At 40.5% G+C, this 23,858-nt stretch overlaps 1 protein-coding gene and 1 long non-coding RNA gene across 2 annotated transcripts in view; both read right to left on the minus strand.

Moving 5' to 3' along the window:
- Positions 1-23,858, minus strand: part of LOC113958798 — a 175,284-nt gene that overhangs the window by 6,724 nt on the left and 144,702 nt on the right. The window contains exon 3 of the long non-coding RNA XR_003531629.1: positions 23,189-23,194. This is a non-coding gene — a long non-coding RNA (uncharacterized LOC113958798). The remainder of the gene's footprint in view (positions 1-23,188; positions 23,195-23,858) is intronic.
- Positions 937-17,784, minus strand: LOC113958796 (AN1-type zinc finger protein 5-like). Its single transcript, XM_027667340.1, has 5 exons — positions 17,631-17,784; positions 17,117-17,228; positions 16,200-16,297; positions 1,387-1,512; positions 937-1,085 (listed from the first exon to the last, which is right to left on the minus strand). The coding sequence occupies exons 1-5, from the start codon at positions 17,779-17,781 to the stop codon at positions 937-939; spliced, it is 636 nt and encodes a 211-aa protein (XP_027523141.1). The 5' UTR covers positions 17,782-17,784.

A 23,858-nucleotide genomic window follows, 5' to 3' on the forward strand; every position in this document is an offset into this window, starting at 1 on the left:
GAAAGGGACCTGGGGGTGCTGATCGACAGGAGGCTGAACATGAGCCAGCAGTGTGCCCAGGTGGCCAAGAAGGCCAATGGCATCCTGGCCTGCATCAGATACAGTGTGGTCAGCAGGAGCAGGGAAGTGATCCTTCCCCTGTACTCTGCATTGGTGAGGCCACACCTTGAGTATTGTGTTCAGCTCTGGGTCCCTCAGTTCAGGAAGGATATTGAGGTGCTGGAGCGGGTCCAGCGAAGAGCAACGAGGTTGGTGAAGGGACTTGAGCACAAGTCCTATGAGGAGAGGTTGAGGGAGCTGGGGTTGTTTAGTCTGGAGAAGAGAAGGCTTAGAGGTGACCTCATCACTCTCTTCAACTACCTGAAGGGAGGTTATAGCCAGGTGGGGGTTGGTCTCTTCTCCCAGGCAACCAACAATAGGACAAGGGGACATGGGTTCAAGCTCTGCCAGGGGAGGTTTAGGTTAGATGTTAGGAAGAAATTCTTTACAGAGAGGGTTATCAGGCATTGGAACGGTCTACCCAGAGAGGTGGTGGATTCACCATCCCTGGAGGTTTTTAAAAAGAGATTGGACGTGGCCCTTAGTGCCATGATATAGTAATTGGAATTGGATCAGGGGTTGGACTTGATGATCTTGGAGGTCTTTTCCAACCCAATCTATTCTATGATTCTATGATTCTTTGCATGTGTCTTCCTTTGCAGGTTCTGACCTTCCAATCATCTTCTGGGAAGGGCATATGCGTTTTCAAGGGTTGTATCTATCCAATTCTGCCTGTAACAAACACTCAAACATTCTGAAATATCATTAAGGCAGACAAGGCTAAAATTAAAATTTTGGAGAACAAAAGAAAATGGTCATGCATCTGTTCTTTAATGCCTTCCTAGGGTATATTAAAATAAAACAAATAAAAGTCAGTCTTTTCACAAGTAGGCTAGTTTATATTCTCTGGATTTTTTCAGCTACCACAACTGGATTCTCTTTCCTGATTTTTGCTGCAGCTTCTGTTTTGTAATCATATGGACAGTTATGCTTGTCAGAATAACGGTGAAGTCCACAAAATAAGTTTCCACATCGGCAATCAAACCCTGTGTAAAGTAAAGGAAAATCAACTTCACTAGGAAGCTTCGGACTTATGAAAGCTATAAATTAAGGGCTTAGCCATTACAAAGGGGGTATTTGCATCTACTGTAACAGATTAAGTGAAACGAATATTTTCAAATATCAGTTTTATTAAGGGATCTAACATTATGGATTTTGAAACATCAAGAAAAAGTTTAATGCCTACAGCAAGAAAAAGTTTAATGCCTACAGATTTCAACATATTTAATCTAGTAAGAGGTAACTAATCATATAAATCTATTCAATATTGACATAGTGCTATCATACCCGTAAGGCCAACCTTCTTTCTGCATGTGAAACATCTGTTCCTCTTTGGTTTAGGCAGTTCAGAAGCTTTCTCTTCACTCTGTGAAGTTCTAGGTTGAGAAACTGATGGGCTTGGTTGAGTAACAACTGTTAAAGCAAGAAATAAAGGTTATTTTCTTCCTTTTCTTGACTTCACTAGCATGTTTGTATTTATCAACAGTAAATTCCCCTCTACTAAGACCCTGAAGTTTATTGTCTGAAGTACTAAGTAGAATAGGTATTCTATTAACTTTCCTTTTATCTCTACAGAAAATGATCAAGTTTTCCCCACTGTTCTATCATCTAGAAAATACAGGATACCTAGTATTATCACCTGTATACACCCATATAGGTCACGCACACACAATATTAAAAGTAATATGACCCAGTTTAAATTAATCCAACACAATAACAACATTGTCAAAGTTGTTGAACAGAGAGGATACTTGTGGAAAAGTCGATAGAAACACATTTTAGAAACAAGTAACATTTACACTAATGCTTTTTTGTCATAGTACCAAGTTACTCTGCCACTAGAGTTGCCAAGTCAGATGATCTAAAACCTCAAACAGTACAACACCAAACTAGATTCTGTGATACATCAAGCATACTACTACAAACCACACAGCTCAAAAGACCCCTTGTTTCAGACACTTTTTTTCACTAATTTAAAGAAAAAAATACGTATTTACATTGGATATAAGTATCCTTGTACTATATTCAGTCTTAATGATCAAGCAGTTTGAGCTGAAATGGTTTATTTTTCAATTGCCTTTGTCATGAACACTTTTGGTCAAATTTGTCACTTTTTACTCAAGTTTATGCAGAATAAAAATGGGTCCTTCTGTGAACTTCTATGGATCTGTTAGTTTTCTCTGAAAAATTAATTTTTGTATCAGTTGTTTTTAAAATCCTTTTAATATTCAAATTAGTGCAGAGAAAGTCAAGGGAGATGTGTTTGTATACAAACTTTAACACATACAACCCAAAGAGTCTGTCCCTGTTCAGTTTTCCTGGACACTCAGTTGTATGATTACATCTGTTGTCTTAAAAGACAATGAGCAAGCTATAAAATACACTCCATAATTAACAATCGAGAATATAGGTTTAAAGGACTCACTTGTAACCAACTTCACGCATACAAATAGGATTTCTCAGTTGAGATCCTTTTGGATCAGTAAGCATTCCATGCTGAAAGTGGATTTTTTCCAAACATCATGAACCCCTTATAGTTAACTTTTTATTACCTTTATTATTAATACCTGTTCTTATAAGATTTTACTTGTATTATGTTCATATGCCTATTAGTAACAACACAAAGCCTCACAGATCCAAGCCCAATTTCACAATTCACTGTAGAAGTTAACAAGGAGAGCCTCTAGAACAAGCAGTCGTCACAAGTATTGATCTAGAACAAGCAGCAGTCACAAGTAGTGAGGCCATGTTAATGAGAACACAGTTGCGCTGGGCAGGGCACGTCTCAAGGATGAAGGACCACCGCCTCCCTAAGATCTTGCTTTATGGTGAACTTGCCACCGGCTGCCGTATGAGAGGAGCCCCAAAGAAAAGATACAAGGACTCCCTGAAACAACATCTCAGCCTTGGCCATATTGATCAACATAACTGGTCTATTCTGGCCTCAAATCAGGAGGCCTGGAGACACACCATCTATAACGCTGTTGTTTCCTTTGAGAACGCACGCAGGATCACTCTCGAGGAGAAAAGAAAACGCAGAAAGAATTGTGTCCTGCAGAACATACCACCTAAGGAGTCTTTCTGCTGTGCCTTTTGCAATCGGACATGTCTATCTCGTATTTGCCTCATTAGCCACCAGCGTGCTTGTAACAAATGTAGATAGAGCCTTCCTAAATCTTTGTTCGCGAAGCCTAGCCATGATACTACTAACACAAAGCCTCACAGATCCGAGCCCAATTTCACAATTCACTGTAGAAGTTAACAAGGAGAGCCTCCAGTCAGTAGTTCATATTTCAGATTGTGAACAAGATTCAGTAGTGACAAACTTCCAGAGGTAACAAGGAACTTTCAGTGCTCATACCCAAAAAGTCTTATACAGGAAAACAGTACTTTCTTATGCAATATGATAACTGTAAGTCCTAAGGAACAACTCAAGCTCTTTACTGACTTTATTTTTGAATATTCTACAGATTTTTCTAGAAAGTGTGAAGAGTTCAGCATCGACACTATTTTGCTAATTCTGAGGACAACAATACTATCCAGTCTTGGATATATAATGTTTTTTCCATATTTAAGCATGCTATTAATAAAAAGCAAAGGTATGGCACTACAATCATAACTGCTATTAATAATTTTAAGAGTAATTTCCACAGCTGTTTTTTTAATAAACAATTCCTTTGTCTTGACAATTAATATTTTCAAGATGAACAGGTATAGCCCTTTGAACTTGTCTTTAAACCCCAAGGAAAGTAGTGTTCAGTATCAGATAGTCTAGTTGAGAGCCTGTGACAAAAAAAATCAGGTAAAAGCACTGATACGACAGTGTAAGCCTGTTGGATATCACAGACCTTAGGTGACAGGCATTAAGAAATTGACTAAACATCTCCCAAATCAAGCAGCATGATCAAGCTCCTTTTTGATTTGTTATATTAACAGTATGTTTAAAACGAAATGCTAGTTGTAAGCTATGGCAGATGGAAAAAGGGAAACTTCCAATTCTCTCTCCCATCCCACTCTGGGGGAGTGAGCAAGCGAGCAGCTGTGCATGCTTAGCTGCCTAACAGGGTTAAACCACAACAAGCTTTTTTGGTGCCCAATGAAGGGCTTGAAGGGTTTGAGATAACGACAGATTTGACTGGAACATGCTAGGTCAAAATTATAGCTGTTAGTGCTGTTTAGCTAGTAATCAACAGGCTCCTGAGCTTGCCATGGGCTCACTTGCCTGACTGTAAATTGAAGTGTAGTGCTCGTTAGTGGCTGCTTATCATCTTACTCTGCTGTCTGAGAACATTTTGATAACAGCAATGACCGTGCATGCACATTGGCTGGCAGATGGCCAAGGCATTGCTGCTGTACTGGACAGGCTGGAATTCTGTATGAGCTCAAGTCAAAGGGACTGTGACCTGTGGATAAGTCCACATGGGAGCAGGACACTGAAGCATCTGTGGCCATGGTTACATCTGTGCCACAGCAGGTATGCCTCAGAAGGGATTGTGGCCCAAGAAGTCCACACTGGAGAAGCTACACCTTGAAGCATCTGTGGCTGTGGATAAATCTACAACAAAGCAGGTAAACTCCTGAAGGGACTGTTGCTGTAGGTAAGGCCACACTGGAGCAGGTACATCTCTGAAGGGATTGTGGCTGTGGAAAAGGCCATGCGGGAACAGGTGCACCTCAAAGCAACTGTGGCTGTGGATAAGTCTGTGTTGCAGCAGGTATACCCTAAAGAGACTGTGGCTCATAGATAAGGCTCCACTTGGACCAGGCACACTCCTTTGATATAGTAATTGGAGTTGGATCAGGGGTTGGACTTGATGATCTTGGAGGTCTTTTCCAACCCAATCTATTCTATGATTCTATGATTCTAAGGGACTGCAGTCTGTGAATAAATCCAAAGCAGAGGCAAGGTGTATTGGGTCTGGCTGAGCTGGAGTTCATTTCCCCATAGTAGCCCTCACAGTGCTGTGCTTTGCATTGGGAGCTAGAAAGGTGTGATAACACACCAGTGTTTTGGCTACTGCTGAGCACAGCATCAGCACTGTAACATTCCTTCCTCAGTCAAGGGCAAGATCCTGGGAGGGGACACAAGTAGGCCAACTGACCCAAATTAACCAAAGGGATATTCCAGACCATATGATGTCAGCTCAGATATAAAAGCTGAGGCAAGGAGCAGGAAGGTAGGCATTCATTGTCTCCAATGGCTGCCTGCTGAGAAACCGTTACGCGTGCTGAAGCCCTGCTTCTCGGGAGTGGCCGACCATCGCTGCTCATGGGAAGTAGAGAATAAATCCTGCTATCTTTGCTTTGCTTTTGTGCGCGCAAGCTTCCACTTTGCTTTTGCTTTAAACAAACTGCCTTATCCCAACCCACGAGTTGTTTTTTCCACCTTACTCTCTCCCCTGTCCGGCTGGGGATTCATAGAGCGGCTGGGTGGGCACCTGGCATCCAGCCAAGGCCAACCCACCACACAAGGGGAGGAGCTCATTGCAATGTTAAACCCTATGGCCTGGTACAAAGGGACCAAGAGTAGAGATTGTAATGGATATGCCTTTAAACTGTTGTAACCTGTTATTTGAGTTGCATGTTATAGGACATTTATAGCAGGAACCACCTGAACCAGTGGAGGTCAAACCTCACAAGAAGTGGTGCAAGTGCAGAAGTGACCAAATTTGAGCTCACTGAGCCATCAAGACAAAGAGATAGTGTAGTAGATAATTTTGTGTCACAAAACAAAGATTAAAAACAAATCCATCTGAAATGAGGGTCAAGCCTAAAAGAGTTAACTGAGATATCTGGACCTGGTGAGAAAGCCCCCCCCTAACATCTACTCTGCCTGTGCTGCTAAGACTCGTTCTGTTCTGTTCACTGGATCAAAAACGTAGAAGAATACTAGAAGCAGTATACAATAAGCCTAGGGGTAATAAATTAGGATAAGGTAGACATTTGAATAGGAGAAACAGGCCTAGAGCCAAGGCTTTCTCCAAGCTTCAGTAATCGGGGCAAGAACAATAGAAAGGTAGAGAGGTCAGAGCGAGAAAGATGAGAAAAAGACCCTCGACTTGAGGCCGAAGGCCGGATGTACCCCCAAAATTGAGTGCCAAAAGAAGCACCACCCTAAGCTCTGCCTAGACTCCACCTATCATCAATATGTATAGATAGATGTTGCAATCATATGAATATGTATAAAAATCATGTATGAAAACTGTATAAAACCCCTGATTTTGTGTGATACCTTCGAACAAGTTTGTCCAGCGCGAGCTGGCTTGTTCCCAACATTGAATAAACAAATACCTTGCTGCTTAAAGATACAAAAGTCTCTGAGCAGTTAATCATTCCAAGGTTTTTCGGCATCAATCTAAGGGAAAATGTTACCAACTACTACAAATGTATTTCCTCCTCAATATAAATAAACTGATGAGCGTTCACTGTCACAACCAGCAACACGGGAACTAGAAAGCAATGATAATCCTAAGTGCAAAGGTCCATTTCCCAAAAGAGCTGCCTAACAGGATCCTTCCCCCACAACTAAAACACATTCCAAAAAAGAAAAGCTGGTAACATGCAGAAATGGGCAACTAAAAGGTCCCAAGACAAGGAGATGGCATAGGTTCCCCTAAATCAGAATTAAAGTGTTCAATTTATTACTCTACACAGATAACACCTGCAAAAAGGAGGCATCCACCCACTTTTATGCCAGCAGAGTTAGATCTAAAAATGAGTTTTAATAATGAAGTCTTCGAAGTTGCTTCTGATTAACAGCTGGAACAGGGACAACACCCTTTAACTAAAATTCACACATAAAAACAAACCCCTATTTTTCATCAAACTGTGTCTCAAATGAAATATAAATTGTAGTTGTTCTGACATAACATTAGTAGCAAAATTCACCAGATACTATCCTGCCAACTGCTTGTCACAAAATGCTCCCCCTAATATACATGAAATAAATTTTATGCCAGAAATCATACTGTGTTAATCATCAGGCAAAGTACTCAAAGTGATTGCCATATGACTGCCATGGAATAAATCACTAGATAAAAGCTGAAATGATGGTAGGAAAATGGTTGTTACTGTCACCTGCAGACCTACCTCCTCAGTACCAATAACCCTATTCATATGGAGCAAAGTCTTTTATCACCAGAATATGTTTTATTGCCTTAACAGAGGTCCTGTTGGCATGTAGCCCTCTATTCAGCACCATGGTTATTTCTCTTGCCAACCACCAGCTCAGGTTACCAGATGAGGTTTGTTTCACTTCAATTTTATGAGACCAGCTCTCCTGCTACAAGGTTGAAGAACTTGGAAGCAAAAAGAAGTTTCCAGAAATTGACATGATTTTAAAATTTTATTAATAAGTAATACAACAATAAGTTAGCCACAGGCATTGTAAAATGCACTATCATCAGGAACAACAAAACAGGCACAAGGGATGACATTCAGAGGGACCAGGACAAGCTAAAGAAGGGGGCCCATGTGAATCTCATGAGGTTCAACAAGGCAAAGTGCAAGGTCCTGTATCTGGGTCAGGACAACCCCCAATATCAATGCAGGCTGGGGGATGCAGGGATTGAGAGCAGCCACGTAGAGGACTTTGGGGTACTGGTGGATGAAAACCCAGATGGCAAAGGCAGGGACTGAGAGAACAAATAACCATCCACTGTAGGAGAAGATCAGGTTTGAAACCATTTAAGGAAACTGCAGGTGCACAAGTCCATGGGACCTAATGAGATGCATCCACAGGTCCTGAGGGAACTAGTGGATGAAGTGACTAAACCACTATCCATCATATTTGAGAAGTCATGGCAGTCCAGTAAAGTTCCCACTAACTGGAAAAGGGGAAACATAACCTCCATTTTTAAAAACGGAAATAAGGAAGACCCAGGAAACTACAGACAGGTCAGTTTCACCTCAGTGCCTTGCATGATCGTGAAGCAGATCCTCCTGGAAGCTATGCCTAGGTACAAGGGAAATAAGGAGGTGATCGCCAACAGCCAACATGGCTTCACTAGAGGCAAATTGTGCCTGACAAATTTGGTGGTCTTCTATGACAAAGTTACAGAATTGGAAAATATGGGAAAAGTGACAGAAATCATTTACCTAGACTCATGAAAAGCATTTGGTACCACCCCGCACAACATCCTTGTCTCTAAAGCGGAGAGACACAGATTTGACAGACTGACCACTTGGTGGATAGGCAATTGGCTGGATGGTCGCAGTCAAAAGCTAAATGTCCAAGCAGAGACCAGTGCCAACTGGCATTCCTCAGGGGTCCCTATCAGGACCAGAGCTATTTAACATTTTTGTCAGCAACACAGACAGTAGGATTGAGTAAGTTAGCCAATGAAATCAAGTTATGTGTTGCTGTCAAAGTGCTGAAGGGAAAGGACCTGGACAGGTTTGAGAGGCAGGCCCGTTCAAACCTCGTGAAGTTCAATAAGGCCAAGTGCAAGGTCCTGCACCTGGCTCAAGGTAATCCTAAGCATAAATACAGGCTGGTCAGAGAACAGATTAAGAGCAGTCCTGGGGAGAAGGACTTGAGGGTGTTGGTGGATGAGACGATTGACATGATCCAGCAACATGCACTTGCATCCCAGAAAGTCAGTCAGTCGTATCCTGGGCTGCATCAAAAGAAACATGATCAGCAGGTCAAGGGAGGTGATTCTCCCCCTCTACTTTACCCACATGAGACAGCACCTGGAGAACTGCATCCAGCTCTGGGGCCCCAAGCATAAGAAAGACATGGACCTGCTCGAACAAGCCCAGATGAGGGCCACTGAGAGGATTAGAGGGCTGGAGCACCTCTCCTATGAAGACAGGCTGAGAGAGTTGGGACTGTTTAGCCTGGAGAAGGCTATGGGAAGACCTTATAGCAGCCTTCCAGTACCTAAATAGGGCCTAAAGGAAGGCTAGAGAGGGACGTTTTACAAGGGCATGTAGTGATACAACATGGGATAATGACCTTAAACTGACAGAAGGTAGGTTTAGATTAGATATTAGGAAGAAATTCTTTACTGTGAGGGTGGTGAGACAGTGGAACAGGTTGGTCAGAGAAGCTGTGGATGCCCCATTCCTGAAAGTGTTCAAGGCCAGGTTGGACAGGGCTTTGAGCAACCTGGTCTAGTGGAAAGTGTCTCTGCCCAGGGCAGGAGGGTTGGAACTAGATGATCTTTAAGGTCCCTTCCAACCCAAACAATTCTACAATTCTATTATCATAAATCTGCTAGGATAAGGAACCGACCTTATCCAAGAAGTGCCTGAAAAATAAAAAGACAAACAAACCCCCTACAAATACAAGTGTTGCACTGTATATTTGGGAACATTTACTTCTCAGTCTGAAAGTAAGATGCATCTTCAAAGCAGACAGAGGAAGAACAGCAAGATTACTGATGATTAGAAGTAAGTCCCAAGACACAGCATGACAGCTGTTGAATCTACACAAAGAAATGCCCTACAAATAGGAAGAATAATGCTACTCTGACCCCACAGTGACTCCGAGACTTCTGAAAAAGTAATAAACACTGTACTAACAGGCTCAAGAATGATCCATCCCAATGAGCAAGAAATTGGGCAAAGGGGGCAAGAAACCTGCATGGATGAATAAAGAACTGTCATTACTCAAGTACAAGCAGGAAACACACAGGAGGTGGAAGCAGGGTCAGGCCACTCAGAATGAATAGAGAGAGGTTGTCAGAGTAAGTAGAAATGAGACAAGGAAGGCCAAGGCCCATCTGGAATTAAATCTGGCCAAGGATGTCAAGAACAAGAAGGGCTGCTTCAAGTACATCAATAACAAAAGGAAAACAAAGGATAATGTGGGCCCGATACTAAATGGAGGAGGAACCCTGGTAACAGAGGACATAGAGAAGGAAGAGGTACTGAATGCCTTCTTTGCATCAGTCTTCACTGATAAGACCAGTTCTCAGGGATCTCTGACCCAGGAGACCAGGGTAAAGGAATGTCAGAAGGAAGACCTTCCCTTGGTCAAGGAGGATTGGGTCAGAGAACATCTAAACAAACTTGATATCCAAAAGTCCATGGGCCCTGATGGGATGCATCCATGAGTGCTGAGGGAGCTGGTGGACACCACAGTGAGGCTGTTCACAATAGTCTTTGAAAGGTCTTGGTGATCAGGAGAGGTGCCTGAGGACTGGAAGACAGCAAATGTCACCCTAGTCTTCAAAAAGGGCAAGAAGGACCCACGGAACTATGGGCCAGTCAGCCTCACCTCAATCTCTGGAAAGGCGATGGAGTACCTCATTCTGAAGGCAATCTCTATCCAGAGGACAAGAAGGTAATCAGTAGTCAGCATGGATTAACTAAAGGTAAATCATGCTTGACCAATCTGATTGCCTTCTATGATGAGACAACTACCTGGATGGATGAGGGGAGAGCAGTGGATAATTGTCTACCTAGACTTCAGCAAGGCTTTCAATGCTGTCTCACAAGATTCTCATAGGCAAACTCAGGAAGCATGGACTGGATGAGTGGATGGTGAGGTGGATTGAGAATTGGCTGAACAGCAGATCCCAGAGATTAGTGATGAGTGACACAGGGTCTAATTGGAGGCCTATTCTCCTGGTGGTATTCCCCAAGGTTGAATACTGGGCCCAGTATTGTTTAACTTGTTCATCAATGACTTGGATGAAGGGGCAGAGTGCCTCCTCAGCAAGTTTGCTGATGACACAAAGCTGTGAGAAGTGGTTGATTCCCCAGAGTGCTGTGCAGCCCTTCAGAAGGACCTCAACAGGTTGGAGAGATGCATAGAGAAGAACCTTCTGAAATTCAACAAGGGCAAATGCAGGGTCCTGTACCTGGGCAAAAATAACCCCCATGCACCAGTACAGGCTGGGTGTGACCTGCTGGAAAGCAGATCTGCAGAAAAGGATCTAGGGGTCCTGGTGAACAACAAGCTGTCCATGAGCCAGCAGTGTGCCCTTGTGGCCAAGAAGGCCAATGGTATCCTGAGGTGCATTAGGAAAAGCATTGCCAGCAGGTCGAGGGAGATGATCCTGTCCCTCTACTCAGCCCTGGTGAGGCCACATCTGGAGTGTTGTGTCCAGTTCTGGCCAACAGGCAAGAACTGATGCACAGGAAGTTCCATGTGAACATGAGGAAGAACTTCTTTACTGTGCAGGTGACCAAGCACTGGAACAGATTGCCCAGAGAGGTTTTGGAATCTCCCTCACTGGAGATATTCAAGAACAGTCTGGACATAATCCTGTGCAATGTGCTCTAGGATGACCCTACATAAGCAGGGAGGTTGAACCAGATGGCCAAGTATGGTCCCTTCCAATCTGACCCATTCTGTGGTTCTGTAACTACTTTCAAAACTGACAGTGATTTTCCTTACACAAACCAATACAGCTGGAACAATTCATAAAGGACTGTATCCTATGTGAGGGACCCATACTGGAGCAGGTAAAAAATGCAAAGAGGAAGGAATAGCAGAGAACAGTTGTGAACTCACTGCAACCCTCCATTCCTCCTGCATCACTCAGAATATAGAGGGAGGAGGTAGCAGAGTCTGGAAGTGAAGCTGTGTCTGAGAAGAAAAGGGTGAAAGGAAGGCATTTTTAGTTTTATCTTTGTTTCTTACCATCATGTTTAATTTTTTTAATTGACAATAAATTAAATTCAGAAAGGGCTACCAAAGTAATAACAAGGTTTTAGAAGCTTCCTCTATACCCAAACAAATTAGCTAAAATAGAACCCTATCAGTTTAACAAAATGCATTGACTTCCACAGTAATAGGAAGCAGTAAGCATTTCAGTGAAGACTGAAATGCTTGAGAGCATTAAAAAAATGTTTTAAACATTCTAACTACTTTTACATGAACGTAATCCCCAACCCCTACCATGGAAGAGTTGGTAAAAATAAAATAGAAGAAGGGATAAAGGTAATAGAGAGCATCCAAAAGTCATCAGAAAAACACACTGCACTTCTGCAGCACCAGAACTGAAGACTATACTACAAATTACCAAATTCTTGTGCTGCACATTAACATAACTGACTTGTATATAAAGTTTGAGTCAATGAAAATGAGACTGACAGTATTTATTATGCTTTATCAAGCTTGAGAATAAATATTTTATTATTCAGAAACTGCAACTGCTATGCTGATCTAGGTGTCCATGATAAAAAGCTGAAGAATAAACTGTATATTCAATTTGATGCCAAAGAACTGGGATAAAACTATTCTGCAGCATATAATTAATCTCTCACAGGCTCAACAGACACACTGAATATTTTTACTCTTACATCAATATAACAGATCCCCCTGTTTAAGTACCACACTGAAATATGGTTTAGACTGGCTGCCATTGAGGCTTAATGCCTGTTGCACATCTCTCAAAAAGATACAATAGCATGGTATTGGCAACAAGCACAAGACCAGCAGTTTGGTCCTCAGCCTTATTTTTCAAGATAGACAGCTTCAAGACTTCAAAGAGATTATTAGCTCCATTTCAGAATTGTTTCAATTGGGGACTTCTACTCAAGCTACAGCAGAGATGTAATAGGAAGACAATTTTGAACACAAGACAAAGTTGATATATCTGATGATTTTATTGACAGCCACAAAGGAACTGTCTACATTTAAATATTATAGCCATGTTCAAAAACAAATCAGAATCAGATATTAAAACAAGAGGCGAGCAATATAATTTATGATCTTGAACATTCAATATCTCATAAGATATTCAGCATATCACTCAGAATATTATCTGCAACACACTGTATTTCATAGCTACTGGTTTTATCTGTAATACAAGTGAGGGTAACCCATAACACAGGGTCTCAACCTGCATGTAGGACAGCTGTGGTGTTGGACACTAAAATAACTCATCATATTGGCTTGGTACAGAGCCGAAAGATAAGTGAGCTAACCATCATCTCATTAATTTCATTATATGGCAACTTTCACGAATGGAAAGGGTAACCTACAACATGGATGGAATAAGACTGTAAGTTAACAATGTTTGTGGAAGATTTTTTAACATTTATTTTACACAAGACCATATACATTTCAAGTTCCAGTTCACCTTCTTCATAGGCAGCACTACTGCACATCTGTGGTTTCAGTGATACCTTACCACATTGCTCTGTAAAACAAAGCTATTACTGGGTTCAAAAAAATAAAGATTTTGATATGCATGCTAGACTAATTAAATCTGGAAACACTAACAGCTCTGAGAGGAGATTCATTCAGAAAGGTAGTGACCCACAAAAGCCCAAAAATGCTAAAATACACTATGACTTGATACAATATGATTATTTAAACATACTTGTTTTCACAACAACAGTTTGGTTTTAGTGCTCAATATGTAAGTCAGCTCTCTTGTATGGATCTTTTATTACCACTTAAAAATCTGTTTAAACAAAACAGATTTCTTCAAGGCCTCTACTATGCCTCACCAACTTGGTAATGGTATTGCTCTGATGTGATAATCAACACAAGGGAAATAAAGGAATCAGATAAGGTTTTTTGCATTTAATTCCTATAAGTTAGCAAGGAAAAAACCCCACAAATACGAACAATAACTCTAGAATATTTCAGGTATATTCTGCCTTTGGTCAAGACTGAACTAAAATTAAATCCTTAATTAAGTGCAGAAGCAGATCAAAAGCCTATAAAATGCATGATATAACTAATGTTCAATTATGAATTGGAGTTTTGATATAAAGGTATTTATATTTCATTGACTTCTATACAGTTCATCAGATAAGCAACTGAACACATGCCACAATTCAATTACAAAACTACAACAAGCAAGAAAGTTGAACTAAGAAATTACAAGTTATAACAAAATATAGCATGTTAGACATCTAAATTACAACCAACTAGGCCAGTTACACCTCTCATGCCTTTCTTCCTTCAAATGCTAAGATATGATTCATTGCCTTCAGGCCTGATTTGTTCTGAATGAGAATCCAGGTTACAACCTCAATCTGGGAAAAACAAAAGAAAATACAAGCCTGTTAAGCTTCATTTTTGTCAACTTCAGAACCCTTTGGAATCAGATGCTTAAAATCCAAACAGCAAGTGTATACTTTCAGTCCACAGAATTAAAGACAATTGTGCAGACCTAACTATTTAGAATTTTGACTTGCAGAATAAAATGAGCCTTCATAATGCTTAAGAAAAAAACCACAAAACCTACTTTGCTTCAAGGTTACATTGTTTGTTCCAGACCTACCATCTGATAGACAGTTATGAAATTCAATTGCCAGGGTGAGACTACAGATAAAACTAAAGTACTTTCATTAGCAACATCATGATAGGCATTATCTTGAAGAATTACATCTCATAGAAAATATTAGCTTTGTTTTATGAGGTGACATTAATTATCTACTCAAGAGAGACCAACACATATTGGATGCTGCAGAAAAAGAGAAGGGAAAAAATGGAACTAATCCAAACAGAATAGGGATTTATAAAAAGTTGAGGCCAGATTTTTTTGACTGCAAGACACTTACAGGATCAATGTACAAGTAAATACACCATGTGTTTGCTATATCTTAAATGTCTGATAAAACCTTTGTAATTTAAAAATAGTATACAAAGACACTATTCTGTGCTGTCTAAAATCTGCCCTCAACTCGATGAACTTCAGCTTTTAGATCAGCTGAAGACTGTTTCACAAATTTAAGGATATATACTAAGGAAGACAATTTTGTTATAGAAGGTTTTTTTCCAAACATTTAAATTCCATAGTAGTTTTCCCAATGATCTCTACACAAGCTTTAACAAAGCTTTGACTGGTTTCAACCAGCAAGATTATTATCTTGAGTTGCTTTTAGGGATTTCCCCCCCCCCCTATTCTAATCAATAGAGTGCTGTGTGACACTACCATTTAGTTGCCTTATGAGAAAATGGATATTTAGTCAACAGAAATAGAAGACTGCCCTTTAGAGTTGGCAAAATGACAAATCCCTATTAGCAGTTTTAATTAGACAAAATTCAGATATTACTTGACCACTGCTATGTTTTTCTTTCCTGCCTATCACTTTTTCAGGTAGCAATTCATAACAAGAAAATATGGGTTTATAAATATTGTAACAAAGTATAAATTTCTAAGTTACATACAATAACTCTCTTCAGATAGCACAAGTTACAAGAAGTTGAAACATGTAAAAATCTCCTCAGTCCATAAATAACCAAAAAAGAATATAGTAAAAGCAATTGTAATTTAGTTCATGCCACAATTTTAACCTGACTTAATTAAAATAGTAAAAACTATGTACAAACACTGAGCAATTAACTATCAGCTGTAACAGCAGTCTTATTGATAAATACGCATCTATACAGTGTTGAGTGGTACCTTCAGGAATTTTTAACACAAAACAAGTAACTTTATCTTCAGCTGTAGTAAACAGATTTTCCTATTAAAAATCAGCTTTTAATCTTTTAAGACTGTTTCAGAATTATTAAAATTAACAAGTATCAATACCTATAGATATCAAACAAGTACATTAAGATACCCATTTGAATAAACTGCTATATAATAAACATGAATACACTCACTTTTTAAAATTGAACATTCTTACTAAGTGATTAGTGTCATAAGTATTCTATAACCACAGAACAGCATTTCAGTTATATCTACTGATTACTCAATAGTCTAAGAACCTTTAGCAGTCTTCATTAGTATTTTAAATCAAGTATTCCCTTATTCCCTTCTACCCCACACTCATCCTTCTGTAGAATAGAATTTAAGAACTCTGTTCTTCAAATGCAATAAACCATATTGATTGCCACAAGTCAGCAGAAACTGTACTGCTAGGTTGTATAAAGAAATCAACACTGACTTCAAAATTGAACATCTTGAGCCCAGATACAATTTAAGTGTCTTACTTTTAAAAATGAAGGTTTGATAGCCAAAATGCTCCTCAAGTGTCAAAAGTTATGTACTAAAATTGAACACGCCTGAAAACTATATTCTGGCACTAGTAATTCTTGATCCTGAGGGTATTAATACTCAGGAAGCATTCATAATTAACAGTTCCTCAAGACAACCACCACAGAGAAATATGCCTACTTAAAAGAAAGCTTGTCAGCCTCTGTTAAGTCAGTTGTATCCAGTGTTACTCTGCAAACATACCTGGCTCAATCTCTGTTTTTGGTGATACTTTCTCCTCTCTTGAAATGCTCATTTCTGTCATTTGCTGCATTACAGGCAAAGCGGCAACAAGCACATTTCTGTTTACATACAGTGAAATGGGTGATTACATTAGTTTGGAGTACATAATAAGAACTTAAACTGTCAAAATCCATCAAACTACCCAATCAGTTATTATTGATACATGTTCCCATGTTCCTGACCTGTACTTGGATCTCTCTTCCCTAGAAGAAACTAGGCAAACTGTAGCAAATATTTCCCCAGATAAACCAGAAATGTCCTTGTAAATGCAGTAGTCCAACACCAAACATTATTTAGTTCTCATTTATAAAGATTCATAAAGCACTGTAAGGTGCACTGCCACTTTTTCCTCTGCAGAAATTTTCTGTAATAGGGCAATTTTACTGCAATGTTACCTTAACTTGCTATATACTCACAGTTCGTTCAAACCTCAAAATAATTACCTCTATGTGGTGAAGAGTCTAGAAATCAAGTCTTATGAGGAGCAGCTGAGGGAACTGAGGTTGTTTCACTTGGAGGAGGCTCAGGGGGGAGCCTTATTGCTCTCTACAGCTACCTGAAAGGAGGTTGTAGTGAGGTGGGGGTCAGTCTCTTCTCCCAAGTAAGAATTGATAGGACAAGAGCAAATGGCCTCAAGTTGTGCCAGGGGAGGTTTAGATTAGATATCAGGAAAAATTTCTTCACCAAAAGGGTTTTCAAGCATTGGAACAGGCCGCCCAGGGCAGCGGTTGAGTCACCGTCCCTGGAAGGATTTAGAAGACTGTGTAGACATGGCACTTAGGGACAGGGTTTGGTGGTAGACTTGGCAGTGTTAGGTTTATGGTTGGACTCAATGATATCAATGGTCTTTTCCAACCTAAATGATTCTATAGTCTTACCTTGATTTTCCAGATGTGCTACTAGCAGTACCTTCACACTGGCTTAAGCTACCATCTGCTCTCTGTACAGATGCAGAGTCTGAGGTAGGACTGTTTGAACCACTAGCTGCCCCTATATAACAGAAATTTGAGAAGTTAATTATAAGCAAAGTATAGAACACAAGTTAGTCAAGTAGTTCCAAATACAGTTATGAACCATTTCCAATCATTCCTCATTATACTGCATCTTCTTAATTAAAGATGGACTATATTGTTAATGACCAAAACACAAGGATTATATAAGAAGAAAATTGTAGCAGCAGGTAAGTAGAAATCCAAATTAAGGTTCAACACCAAGTGGGCCATAATACATCACACAAAAAAGCATTTTTATTGTGATTTAAAGTATCCCCTTTGATATTCGTAGTTTTAGTATGCATCAATCAGATCTCCTGAAATACATTGTGATTCCTCTCATCACCTATACACAATATTTTCAAGACACACACACAAAAAAAATGTCTCAAACCTTTACCCATTGGGCTGATTCTACCACTATTCTGCTGTCGCTGAAGATGTTCTTTGTAGCAAACAGAACACATGCCATTTGTTCTAGGATTTCCATAAAATCCACATCCTGTACTACACAGCATGGGCCCTGGGGTCTGGTTTGTCTCTTGAGCCATTTCAATGCTGTAAATAAAACCAAGAACTGCATTAAGAACTGGCATTTCACCAAAATCAATTACAGGGTTATAGAATTAAAGTAGGTCTGCTTACCTTGCCCACAAAAAGTGATATCAGCATTTTTAAAGATGGCTATATCAGCATTTTTAAAGATGGCTATATGGATGTTAATATATAATTCAATACTTCAATTGTATTGATAAGTAACATTGTCAGGAACATCTAAGAGAGGTAAAAAACATTATCATAGTTTAGTGGGTTAACCTTGGCTGGATGTCAGGTGTTCACCAACCTGCTCTATCATTCCCCCTCCTCAACTGGACAGGTGGAGTAAAGGACAATGAAAGGCTTGTGGGTCAAGATAAGGACAGGGGAGATCATTCACCAATTACCATCACGAACAAAACAGACTCAACTTGGGAAAAATTAATTCAATTTATTACCAATCAAATCAGAGTAGGATGAGAAAAAAACAAATCTTAAAACAGCTTCCCCCCCACACCTCCCTTCTTCCTGGGCTAAACTCCACTCACGATTCCCCCACCCCTCCACCCCCCAGCGGCACAGGGAATGGGGGTTGTGGTCAGTTCATTACACATCTCTGCTGTTCCCTCCTCCTCACATTCCCTGCTCCAGTGTGGAGTCCCTCCCACAGGAGACAGTCTTCCATGAATGTCTCCAACATGGGTCCTTTTCCACATGCTGCAGTTCTTCACAAACTGCTTCAGTGTGGGTCCCTTCCACCTTTTCTTTCAATAGGGTATAGTCCTTGAGGAACAGACTGCTCCAGCATGGCTCCTTCACAGGGTCACAAGTCCTGCCAGCAAACCTTCACCAGCATGGGCTTCCCTCAGGGTTACAGCCCCTGCTCCAGCACCTGCAACACCTCCCTCCCCAATCTTGGTGTCTGCAGAGTTGTTTCTCTTACATATTCTCACTCCTCTCTTTCAGCTGCTGTTGCGCAGCAGTTTCCCCCCCCTTCTTAAATGTTATCACAGAGGTGCTATCACCATTGCTGATGGGCTCAGTTTTGGTCAGCGGCAGGTCCATCTTGAAGGTGACTGGCATTGGCTCTGACACAGGGAAGCTTCTAGCAGCTTCTCACAGAAGCCACCCCGCTACCAAAACCTGGCCATACAAACACAATACACACAGTAATACTGAGAAGCAATATAATTATCAGACACCAAACTGTGTGCACAGGTTATGACCAACTTGAATTAAATGGCTAACAAAAAATTTATTAACAACCTCTGAGCACTTACAGCATAGAAAAAAACCCACCAAACCACAGCTAGATGGGTAGAACAAGCAAGACCAAGTTTGGATCTACTAAACAGTTCTGGTAATTAGCATAGTTTATCTTTGTAGACTCCAAAAGGACTGCTCCACTTTTTCAGTAATGGTGATCTTGCATCATTCCGATGCTAATCCCATTATTAGCAGTTTGTACTTTCACAAAATTTGTTAAACAGAACAAAAAAATCACTGAAGGATGTGCAACAGTCATTTTAAGACTGTATTTTATATCTGTAGAGGATGTTTTTATAACAAGTCCTTTAACTTTGCTTAAATTGCATACAAAGCCCAATACTAAATATTAACTAGCAACAACATACAATAGGCCCTCAAAACAGATGATCCAAAAGCATTTCTGAAATAAGCTTAGACCAGATCTTACTCTTCCATGAAAAGTAAAACTATTTTAAACTGTTGAACACATTAATTTACACACCCCATGCATTTCCAAAGAGCCAGTTAAATCTTTTGTCTTTAAGATAAAGGCAGACTTCTGCATCTCCCGAAGGTAGATAATTCTAACCCTCATCTCTGCCATCAACTGCAAAAGTTAGGAATAAAAATATTTCACCTTCACTGGTAGTTGACCACCACAAAACAAGGCTAGTAGAAAAACTGATATAGTAACCAAATCCTTAGTTCCCAATGTCAATAAAAGTACAATACAGTAATCAAGCCATCTACTACAAATTGAGGACACACTTGTCCTCCAAAAATTTATATGTAGTGAAAGTACTGCCTATAGCATTTGGAAACATTTTAGTGAAAACTCCAGATTACTGCCTTCCTCTTTAAGGGCAGCCATAAAATAGGATGTTTGTCTCCTGATGCTCATGAAAACTCAAGCATACCAAATGTTAATTAACTCTAGTGTATAAAGAAATACTTTTTATAACTTACAGCCACACTACAAGCTGTAATCATATATCTCAACAGTATGAGAACTGTAATTGACAGCAGCATTTGTCTAGTTAATCTAAACTTCTAGGATCAAAGTAAATCAACAGCTGGAGAAAAGAATAAAATCAATCTGCTTGCCTGCTGGTGGGCACAGGTCTTCAACAGTTTATACCTTTGTTTCAGTACTACAAACTCAGACTTATTCTGATATACCTCTTAAGAAATTGCAGTTTTACATCCATACACCAATCAGTGGATACAACAGGAAAACTAAGACTTAAAAAAATTACTCATCTTTATTGTAGCTCTATGTTATTATAACACAAATAAAGACTGTACTTCTGCCCTTATTATGTGCAGGTACAGTCAAAGCACTATCAAAAGTGCTAACACATACACTATCACCATCAATCTCAATTAACTTGCTCCACTTTCAAATTAGCATGTTTCACCACCTACTAAGTTTAGCTTTAGGTATTAATGCTGGTATTAACATATTACAAACAAGAGTCTTTATAGCTCTTTGTCAGCACAGTCCTTCACTACTTGAAATACATGCTGCTAATTAAAAGATCAAGTTGCTATCCAATGCTTAAGAAATTCTGGTTTTTCACTCCTTAAGGTCCAGGTATCACCTGACTAGGTTATAATACACTTTCCAGAATTTAATCTAATAACCAGGACACTAAAATATGCCATTTAATATTTTGAATCAACAGTGAAAGTGAGGTTTTCAGAAAAGACAGATTACAGACTTCTCCAATTCTTCCCTACAAACTTTTCTACCAAGATCACTAAGTACCTAAGGCATTACAATTTCAGTTCTACTACTCTGAAAAACAAGCTAATACCACTATGTATCTGCTTTCCCAAACTTTTCTTAGAAAATTGGGTCACATGGTTGAGCACATTAGCTTCTGCCTGTCACAAGGCTGCAGTGTGACAGACTAATCTAAAGGCTCAGACACAAAACCTTGTCAACAGGGGCCTCAAAAATCAGCTCCTATTTATATATCTGAAGGCTGCCAACTCCAACAATCCACAGAACTGAAGCAGCCAAGCACTGTAAGAGAAAAATATGAAATTCAATTAACATGACTACAGCTTCTTTTCTAGAGGAAAAGGGAGTGCAGATACTTAACTGCCTCATGATGCTGCATTATCTCAGACATTTTCATCTCTATTTCACAGCAAGAACAAAAAACTGGCTATGATCAGAGACCTAACATATTATTACACTCTCACGACCTTACAAATACATTCCCCAACCTTTTAGTTGAGTGATTATAACCAAACCTTTGCAAAAAATATAATGAACTCTCCTAGGCCCAAAAAGAGCAAGTCTTAACTCTCTGAGATGCCCATGTTTAACCCTGACCTCCCAATATAAAAAGGAACTATTTTATTCAGCGTGTTAACTCAAACAGTAATTTACACCACTGACCTTCACAGTTATTGGCAAGTTTACCCAGGCAAACTAAAAGTGGAACATAAATACTTTGTTATTATTAAAGTTAACAGTCTCATAACTAAAACATCTTTTTAGTTCCAAATTACAACTGAGGCATAGTCAACTCTAATAACAGCAGATATTTAGATTATTTGAGCGACAAATATAATTAAGCTTTCATGCACACCAAGTGCACTTTCAAGAAACTACAACTTAGGAACTATGTGAAGCGCATAATAAAAGCGCTTCAAGTTACCCTAATATTTCATAGACTCATAGAATGGTTTGGGTTGGAAAGGACCTTAAAGATCACCTAAGTTCCAACCCCCCTGCCGTGGCCAGGGACACCTCCCACTAGACCAGGTTACTCAGGGCCCCATCCAACCTGGCCTTGAACACTTCCAGGGATGAGGCATCCACAACTTATCTGGGCAACTTGTTCCAGTGTCGCACCACCCTCACAGTCAAGAATTCCTTCCTAATATCTAATCTAAATATACCCTCTTTCAGTTAAAAGCCATTCCTCCTTGTCCTATCACTCCATGCCCTTGTAAAAAGTCCCTCTCCAGCATTCTCAGAGGCCCCCTTTAGGTACTAGATTAAATTAATTACTTAATATAATAAAGGGAATACAAATACTAATTTTAAATCAATAATAAAACTTTAGAATTGAGTCAGTGATGAGGCTAAACTGGCTGGTTAAATAAATACTTATTTATCTTAATATCCCCGTCTAGAAAATGGACCATAAAAAAAACCAAACCCAAACCAAACAAAACCAGTAAGGATATTCCAGGTATATGCCTCTCTAACAGTGTTCTAGGTGAAGCAAAAAGAAGAAATAAATGCGGATCAAACCCAGGCATTTCCCAGTGACAATTAAACGCAGCTCAGTAATCCAGACAAAAAGGGAGGCACCACCAAGTGCTCAAAGCGTGGTACGTTTTAGTCGCCATTGCCTCCACAGACCCACGCCCTCCCCCAGGACACCAAAACACAAAAGACATGAAAGTTGCCAGCCTAAGGAGGTAAAACAAACAAAAAGCCAGCTCCTCTCTCAGCGAGGACCGAGGAAACCTCATTGTCTCGCTCCCTGTCTGCCCCGCTGAGAAGGGAGTAGGGTGTACGCCATCCTGGCCCGCGGCCTCCCACCGCAGCACCCGTCACGTCAGAGGGAAAGAGTCCGCCAGGTAAAACGATAGAGGCCCTGCCACTTCTCGCCTCGCGAAAGGCAGCAATAACGCCTCGGGGAGGCCCAAGCACCCCCCGCGCCGCTCCTCTGGGCACACCGCCACCGCGCTAACAGCTCTCAGAAATCAAGTCCACATCCTCCCCCAGTCACCCTTCAGTGTCCGTGTACCTGCTCCAGGCAGGGGGTGGAGCGAGAAACCCCACGGCCGATGTCGGAGACGCTGCAGATGGCTTCAGACTGTTTCTAGGAGAGCGAAGGGCAAGAGGACGTGGGACACGAAGCTGGTAGTGCCACCTCCACTTCCTTTCTGCGGCAGCGGCGCGGAATGAAACGCGCGACGCACAGGAGAAAGACGAAAAGAAGGCGCAAGAAAAAGAAAGAATTGAGGAAGAAGGGTGGAGGAAGGAGGGACCTGAACCCGCCGGTCCGCTCGCGTCAGCTCCGCCTCCTCCTGGCTGTTGCTGAGGCCTACACGCCAGCGCGCTCCCACGCGAGGGGAAAGAGAGGACGAGATATTTGCGAGGCGGCTCACAGTACCGCCGCCTTTGCCTGCGGAGTCACGAACCTCCCACTCCCCGAGACTAGGGACTATACAGGAATGGACAGAGACCCCGTACGTCATCTGCTCTCCCAGTGGTGGGGAAACGGAAGGAGCAGTGACAACCGTCTCGCACGGCTTCACCCCGCCCACGGAAGTAAGATGGAGCTGCGCGCAGAGAAAACAAAGCCTTTCCCCCTCCACTTGCCCTAATAACAGACGCCTCCGCCCTTAATTAACGTTTCCATTTAAACTTGAACCTGTAGTGGTGTCATAGGTGAATTATCAAGAGAAGACATCGTTGTGGGGTTAACTAAAAGGGTTTTAATAATGGTTAAACGAAGATCAAATGATAATTAATGATTGAATAAAAATTAAATAAAAATAAAATGATGATTAAGCAATAATTGAATGGTAATTTGAGAATGATTTGACAACTATTTAAATAATAATTATTTAAACAATAATTTAGACAGTGGTTAGATGATGATTTTGATAGCAGTCAAACACTCTAGTACTTACTACACTTTTAAAAAGTAAACTACAGCTGGATATATAAATGTTGCTAACATACAGTATACTTTTAGGCCTAATGTAAAATGTTGCTTACCCCATTATAGATATAAGATGCTGGGTAAGGGGTCTCAACTGCCAGGAGTAATCTTAACAGGCATCCCTGCTCAAAGGGGAGATTATT

This window comes from Corapipo altera, unplaced genomic scaffold (genome assembly GCF_003945725.1).
Source record: "Corapipo altera isolate COAL_440 unplaced genomic scaffold, ASM394572v1 61242, whole genome shotgun sequence".
Taxonomy (NCBI): domain Eukaryota; kingdom Metazoa; phylum Chordata; class Aves; order Passeriformes; family Pipridae; genus Corapipo; species Corapipo altera.